Raw genomic sequence first — 8,062 nt, forward strand, 5'->3', positions numbered from 1 at the left:
GCTAAATCTACCTCAAGATCCAAGAACAGGAACCCTTTGCTAGCTAGTTGCCTAGTTACAAACTATTAAATCCCTTCTTTCAGTTTATTGCTCCTCTCACTTTTTTTAAGTTTTTTTATTATTGTACATTTGTTCTGTGTTTATCGTGAAGTTTCCTAGTTTTTTTGGCTCTTTTTAGTGGTTAAAAGTAAATTTTGATTCATGTTACAAGAGTATCTCACCATCTCTGCATATCCTTTGTATAAGTTGAAATGTGAACGGTTTTATACTTTCATTGTAGTAAAAGCTCATCCTAATTTTAATAAAAATTGAGGATTTTTAGAACTTCATTCATCGTCATTAGTTTGAGGATTTTACTAGTAAATTATAATGATCCTTGTTCGAATAAGAACAGCAACATTTTATTTTTGTCGAAGACCTAATTTTAATCAATAAATAAAAAAAAAGAAAATTTTAAGAAAATAAAAGTCTTTAAATGGCCCAGCGGCCTCGCCTTCTTCTCAATTATTCATTCTCCATCCATCGCATTCTTTCTTTCCTTCCTCCTCGGCCTCTGATATCTCAAGCATTCATACTCTTTCTTCCCTTCCTGCAACACCACGATCTCTCTCTCTCTCTCTCTCTCTCTCCAAGAAATCTAAAAAGCGAGTCTTCTTTAAAAAAAAACAAACAAGAAAGCCAACGTCATGATCTCCCTCCCTCTCCCTCCCCTTCTTCTCCTCCTCCTCCTTCTCCTCCCCCTCGCCGCCGGCGACAACGCCTACGAGGTGCTCCGCTCCAACGGCCTCCCCATAGGCCTCCTGCCCAAAGGCGTCCGTGACTTCTCGATCGACGCCGACGGCCGCTTCCAGGCCGGCCTCGACGCCCCCTGCACCGCCACCTTCGAGAGCGAGGTCCTCTACAACGCCAGCATCTCTGGCACCATCTCCCCCGGCCAGATCGCCGCCCTCTCCGGCATGTCCGCCCAGGACCTATTCCTCTGGTTCCCCGTCCTCGCCATCCGCCTCGACGACAACTCCAGCGGCATCATCCACTTCGACGTAGGCGTCGTCGACAAGCAATTCCCCCTCTCCCTCTTCGAGGTCCCTCCTGATTGCGTCCCGCTTTCGCTGTCCGCCCAGGTCCTCCCTCCGGCCCTGCTCCCGATTTCCTTAATTGCAACTCAAAATCTTATTATTATTATTATTGCGCAGAATCAATCCGTCAACTCACGATGCGAAATCCATCAAGACGTTTCTCAAAAATCTGCAATTTGAGAGACAAGATGAAGAAAGTTTCAATTTTGGCCGTGTAACTACGCAATCACCTGCAGAAGCAATGGCAAGACAGATCGAAGCACTGTAAACAAATCAGCTTTAGGATTATCTGATTATGTATGTAATGCGCCAAACGAGCTCCCTGTTCTGTTCTCCCTCGTTGTTTGATTTTCTTGTGAGTAATTTGTTTTTTCTTTCTCATTCTCGGTTTCTATACATTGTGAGATCTTTAAGCATGCGTATCAAGAACTGTTATCCGAGTCAATAAATCCTATTTGTAGCCACAAGTGGTGTGATCATCTTTATTTAAAGAAAGAAATTGCTTTGTTGGGCGTGAGTTTTGTAATGGATTGGATTTGGATTGAGCTGAAAATGGAGAGAACAGTAGTAATCGGAGGCAGCTATCTGACACAATTACAGTTCAGATTGAAGAAGGGCAGGGAGTTGTTTTACTTTCGATTGAAGGACGGTCCCAATTGGCATTTGCAGGCAGTGTTGTCGGGGCTTTCAGTATTTATAGCTGTCTGTCTGAAAGGGCGTGTCGGAGTGATACTGATAGCCACAAACTCAGTGCAGACACCGGCAAATGAGTTTGGTGTATGAAAAAATGTTTGGTGAGAGAAATTAGTTTCCTTTGGCATTTCTCGTTCATAAGATGCATGGCATTCATTGACCCAATTGATTAGTTTGTCTTTGATTGTAAGAAAGAGAAGAATGATTCTTTTACAGGAGCATTTTAATGGTCCAGGTAAAATGGAGATGAATGATTCAAGCGATCTCAATTGAGTACTATCAAAGGACAATTCCAACTAAGAAATAGTTCGGATAAAGTCTAACAAAGTTGTAAAGAACCAACAACTCACACGGTTTGATGCGTTTCCAACGTATAATAATAATCAACTACTTCAAAAATTCATTTAAAATTGCAGTTAAACACAGCAACTAGACAAATTAAATAATCATCTTTTTCATTGACTTGGCCCTTTCAGATGAGCAAGGCTACAAGGAAATAGATTGGTTGATCAAGAACACATGCATAATTCAAGAAAGGCACCGGCAGTCGAGTTGTTGCCAGCCATGGCATTTGCTGGAAGCTACCAAATGAAACTTTGGAAGACTTGTGTTCTTCTCAAATGGGGGGCCAATTGAGTGACCACAATGTGAGCCGACTAAAGGCAACAAAAACAAAAAAGAGTGAGCTTGAGAAATTTGTGTCATGAACATAAATTTTATGTTTCTGAACTGGTGGTGCATGCACTGACAAAGCCTCTATGATGAAACATTACTATTGTAGATACGGCATAGCCATCCACGCATGATTCAGAACAGTTAAACCTTTCAAACAAGGAGCAGAAGGGGAGAGAGAGACAGAGTCTAAGTGATTGTTGGCAAGTTACTATCGGTCCATAGTGTGTGAAAAGTGAAGCAGATCAGGTGAATAAGTTGAATTGAGGTAGCAAAAAAACACAAGAGCATTCAAGTTATCGTGTTATGTCTGTAAGATCTCATCAAATTGTTGTTGGGTAGTTCCATCAGGCAGAAAACGCATGTGGAATTCTGGCTTTAGCTATCATGCTGCTGAAGAACTTGACAGAAATGGAACATTGCAGCCTTCCTCCAAAATTGTGCCAACAATCCATAACTTTCCCTACTCCCAAAGATTTATCTCCATTTTCCATTTTTATTAGCCCTAATTATATATAACTGTAATTTTAATCATATTAATGCTCTGTTTTTATATATATCTGGGTGATTTATAGATCATGGTTGCAAATTTTAATTTAATATACAGACAATTCTTATCACACTAGAAATGTTATTTCAAAAGAATAGTATCTTTCAGTATGTTGTTTTCCTTCTTATATTTCTAATAAATGATATTATAAATGCTATTTCATATAGTAGTTTCTCACTAGAGAATAAATCTTTCTGATTTGAGTCCAGTTTGTTATTTTTGACACATTTACTTCTTTGGCCATGTAGAGTGTGACCTTTACTGGGAGTGGATGCATTGCTACAAGGCTTTGTTTGAGATTATCGATGATCAATTGTTCATTCATGGATAAGAAGAGCATCTTAAAGTAGATAACATTATATCTCCTAAGTTGTACTGCTATTAAGCGAGGGAAAGAACAATCAAGAGAATCATCTGTTTATCTACAAACAAGCATGTTCCCTCTCTATTGGTCCATGTGTAAATTTCTATTGCATACTACTAAAGTTTCTTCCAGCACGCATCGTGAAACTTTACTAGGTATCTGAAGCAAATATTGCTCAAAAAAATTAAATAATAATAACCGTATAAACACACACCAGATAGAGGAAAGGTAGATAAAAGCTGTATTTTTCTCATGTATATTAGTAATAGAGCTGGATAGGGCTCAAAGGATGGTAATAAAAAGACTAAATATTGTTGCAACAGGCAACATTATTTATAGCCTCCAACAGGAAATTTATACTTTATGCACTTAAGTATATATAACTAGAAGTCGAGTAAGAAATTTGTAGAGCACCTGGACTTCATTTAGGTCAATTTATGAATGGTTTTCATATCAGTAGCCTCTTGAAGTGTGCCCCTTTCGACATGGTCCCACCATTTGAACAGGAAGTTATTCACTACCAATCTGAACCAGGGGGACAGCTTTATACCATCTTCACCAGCATCGGCTTTTCTCACCAATTCTCTCAATTGATCCCGATTGACATATTTAACACCAGCAACTTCATCAGGGTTGGGATTCAAGTTTACATCACGAACAATGAAGAGGAGATAGTCAACTGCCAAAGTAGATGCATAGGGTAAGAACTCCTAATTCCATTTGTTAGAAAAAACAAAAAGGAAAATCTGTAGAACATACGCTCGTGTTCACCCCATTTTCCATCAGATGGGGCCTTGTAAAGTATTCGGCCAAGTGAAACAATTTGGTCCACAGGTATATCTTCTGCTGGTATGCCTAGTTCATCGAAAAGTTTCCTCTGTGCAGCGTTCCTCACTCCTGTTCAATATTCTAAGAGTCAGCACTCTTAACAGTACCATGGATTAGAAAATCAAGCATATTTATCTTGTCATTGATGCATACCAAGGAAATTTTCTTCTATAAGCTCGGATTCACGATAGAGAGGATGACTGCAACAGGCATTAGTCCAGACCAAAGGAAAAGTAACCTTTGTTGCAGACCGTTGCTACCATAAAAGAAAACAAAATTCACTAGATTAAGGAAAAATCTAATGATTATAACATGTAAGAACGGAAACTTTTTCCAGTTGTCAACAAGCTCAGGGGAAAATTTTGAGTGAAAGGACAATTAGAAGGATCCTAACCAATTCTTCCATGTAGAATCAGATACTAAACCAGGAAGAAAAATCAATTTGCATTGACCCAGGAGAAATTAATTTATCTATGCTTATGTTATCACTTCAAATTTGTTAGACTTAATAGTCATATGGGCCGCTGATGAGTAAGATTACTGATTACTATGTATGCTGAAATATAAAATAGAAATCTATTTACTGATTTTAATGTAGGTCAATGGGAAGTGATTCATGATATATTTTCTCTGAGTTTGGGTTGATTACTTCCATTTTAATCTATTCTAACTATTTCACACTTTGACAAGAGTGACTTAAAGTAGTAATCTAATACTATTCAATTTTATGGGTGGGTGGTACTACCGAATGTTATTTTCATAATCTTACTCAAGTAGCAGAAGGAGAACCTAGTGCAATACTCTTGGCTCTTGTATGTTCAATGAAAGCATAAAATTTGAAGTGATAACATAAGCATAAAAATGAAGTGATACCTAATAGTCATATGGGCCGCTGATGTGGCGGTTCCACATTTTTTTTTTTTATAGACTTAGTTCCAGATGGAGTATTTAGTCATTGCATATATCTCAGTCAAACATATATATGAGCGTGTAATCAATTTTATTCACCTGTGCTCCTAATGAACCTCCTTCCATCGACGTGGGATCGTCGCATGGGGGGCCGTTAATGTGGCAGTTCCACATTTTTTTTTTGTGTAATCAATTTTATTACAAATAATAAAAGTTTTGTGTAATCAATTTTATTACAAATAATAAAAGTTTATGCAATCCAACTAAATTGATTATCAACTATTAAATAAGAGTAAAATACCTGAAGTAACAACTCAAAATTTGAGTTGAACAGGAAAACACTAAAAGCCCTATGAAGCAGATTCTCAGATTCTATCTTTTCCATCAGGTGACCTACATAAAAATTTTTCAGACCATAAACCAGGAAACCAAATGAGTCCAAAAAAGGTAAGGAAAAGAAAAGCCACAGCCTTCTTAAATCTTTTAAGAGTTAAGATACTGTTGACGTTAATTATTGTGAATTTTTTTTCTTAACCCTTTCATCAAGTTAAATCCCTATGTTGTTAAAAAAAGTCTAGAAAATGAAATTCTAGCATTCAAAAACTCTTTCCAGAATGGAGGGATTTCATATTCATTATTATTGGCATCTAGTGACTCATTGTGTCAATTTTATGCTTTCATTGAACATACAAGAGCCAAGAGTATTGCACTAGGTTCTCCTTCTGCTACTTGAGTAAGATTATGAAAATAACATTCGGTAGTACCACCCACCCATAAAATTGAATAGTATTAGATTACTACTTTAAGTCACTCTTGTCAAAGTGTGAAGTAGTTAGAATAGATTAAAATGGAAGTAATCAACCCAAACTCAGAGAAAATATATCATGAATCACTTCCCATTGACCTACATTAAAATCAGTAAATAGATTTATATTTTATATTTCAGCATTTCAAATCTGAGATTTACCTCAGATAACTTGTAGCTTATAAGAGATCATGAGCATTTGATCAAAAGAGAGGAAGAAGATTCCTGACATCAGTCTTTCTAAAAGATATACAGTATACTTTCATAAGCAGCATATGAATGAAAACTTTGTTTCTATTGATTTGGTTATACATGAAAGTTCGAAGTTCTGATTTGGGAATTAGGATAATGCTTAATTGTTGCCACTTGTCAGAGAATGGAATAAAAATCATAACTTGAAAGCTCTATGTGGATTAGAAGTATATATTACTTACAATTGTACTTGGAGTCATGCCCGACAACATTGTCATGTTCATCTACCAAAATGCACCTGTAAGAAATTATACTAGATTTATGTTGACTGAAATCATAAAGGCAAGAACAAGGTCGGTGAAACAAAGGCTCAGTAATTAGGAAACCATATTTGTATTTTCTGCTTAAAGTTCAAATAAGCCTACAGAATTAGAAAAGTTAGATAGTAAATACTATATCAAGATACATGCTTAGTATAGCAAAGGCTGTAAAAGTGGAGGGAAAAAAAAAACTAAGCAACTATATTTACAGGAAAAAAGAAGTGTTCCAAATCTAGCCATAGTTTGAACTTTGAAGACAACAGAGTGAACACCACACAAGAGATGCAAAAATGATGTTTATCATTAGTACATCTTTGATTTATATTTCCTTTTCGCATTTTGCTTTTATCCACACATTAGAAGAATCATAATCTTAAAGTTAGAACTTCTTCTCTGGCACAAACTCTACTTGATTATGAAGATTACTACTGGCTAAGAAAGCAACTTCAAAACACAGAAATTTAAGCGAACAACGAAGAGGGAACATTGAGCCACTTGAGATCCATCTCTAAACTCAAGAGGGCCGATACCTGAAGACTCTGAAAAATCCTAATTACATCAATAAAAAAAAAAAGGTCTAGCTTTGCAGGAGAACAGCAATCGACATGCACAGCAACCTCACTAAAGGGCGATAAACCTAGTTAACGGAAGAAAAAACAAGAAGAAGGTCAACAATCGTACTCGTCCTCGAACATCAGGCGCCTCTGGACAGCGTCCATACCGGCGTCAGCGACGTCTCTCTCCGAGGCGACTGCCCCATCGGCCGGGGCGGAAGAAAGAGGCCGGGAGAAGGAGGGGCTTCGTCGCCGATGGAGCAGGAACGGGAAGCGCGCAGTGGAAGTAAAAGATACAGCAGTTGGCACACCCCGTTGTCGTCCTCTTCCTCCCAGTTCGCTTCGGACGGCGTAGAGACCACGAAGCAGCGAGGCGGATGCCGACATCCCGTCGGATTTCTGCCACTTCTCCCACAAGAATAAATGAAGCCTAATGCTCATTTCCTCAGGAACAAATATATAACTAGATGTATCACCAAATAGGGCACGGTTTTTTTCCAAATTATTAAAAGGATCTTTTAATTGAACTTTTATTGGTAAAAAAAATAGATCTAATCTAGAATCAATTTTTTATAATAAAATAAATAATGGTAGTAAAATAATGAACATATAGCACACTTATTTTCTATATAACTTTTGAATTTATATTATAAATATTCACATACTAAAACACTCTTTTATTTTTTCCTATAAAATATTGGATGTCTAAAACGTGGATATTTATTTTCTTGGTTGTGAATATCGTTAATGAATATAAATGATATGTTTTGAAAAGATGTGTTGCGTTTAGAAAGGTCCTTCCTATTCCGGTCCATGTTGTTGATTTGATGCACCAAGTTGGAATAGTGATCATAAATTGTGCTAAATTTAATATACAATTAGTGAATATCGTTAATGACCAGGTCTATGATTAGTCTAACGGTAAATTAGAGAAAAATCCTCAATCATAATGTTAACTTTACATGTAATTCCCATGTCCAAAAAATTTTGTTTCCACTCCCTGCATGTAAAGTATTACTTGTTTCAACTTCCTCGTGCAAATATTGATATCTAAATTGCCCCTTAAATTTTTTAGGTACAAAAATTTCAAAATTGAGTA

General features: G+C 36.9%; 2 protein-coding genes across 2 annotated transcripts; one reads left to right on the plus strand and one right to left on the minus strand.

Annotated features, from left to right (window-relative positions):
- The first annotated feature begins 496 nt into the window (after positions 1–496).
- On the plus strand, positions 497–1,588 carry LOC121969527. The gene is made up of 2 exons (XM_042519668.1): positions 497–1,121; positions 1,194–1,588. Exons 1-2 carry the CDS (start codon positions 687–689, stop codon positions 1,254–1,256), a joined length of 498 nt encoding a protein of 165 aa, XP_042375602.1. The 5' UTR covers positions 497–686; the 3' UTR covers positions 1,257–1,588.
- A 1,996-nt stretch (positions 1,589–3,584) lies between these two features.
- On the minus strand, positions 3,585–7,412 carry LOC121969525 (isopentenyl-diphosphate Delta-isomerase I-like). The gene is made up of 6 exons (XM_042519666.1): positions 7,091–7,412; positions 6,332–6,387; positions 5,394–5,485; positions 4,337–4,439; positions 4,115–4,252; positions 3,585–4,034 (listed from the first exon to the last, which is right to left on the minus strand). The coding sequence occupies exons 1-6, from the start codon at positions 7,402–7,404 to the stop codon at positions 3,781–3,783; spliced, it is 957 nt and encodes a 318-aa protein (XP_042375600.1). The 5' UTR covers positions 7,405–7,412; the 3' UTR covers positions 3,585–3,780.
- Positions 7,413–8,062: the final 650 nt, after the last annotated feature.

Source organism: Zingiber officinale, chromosome 4A, assembly GCF_018446385.1.
Source record: "Zingiber officinale cultivar Zhangliang chromosome 4A, Zo_v1.1, whole genome shotgun sequence".
In the NCBI taxonomy this organism is placed as follows: domain Eukaryota; kingdom Viridiplantae; phylum Streptophyta; class Magnoliopsida; order Zingiberales; family Zingiberaceae; genus Zingiber; species Zingiber officinale.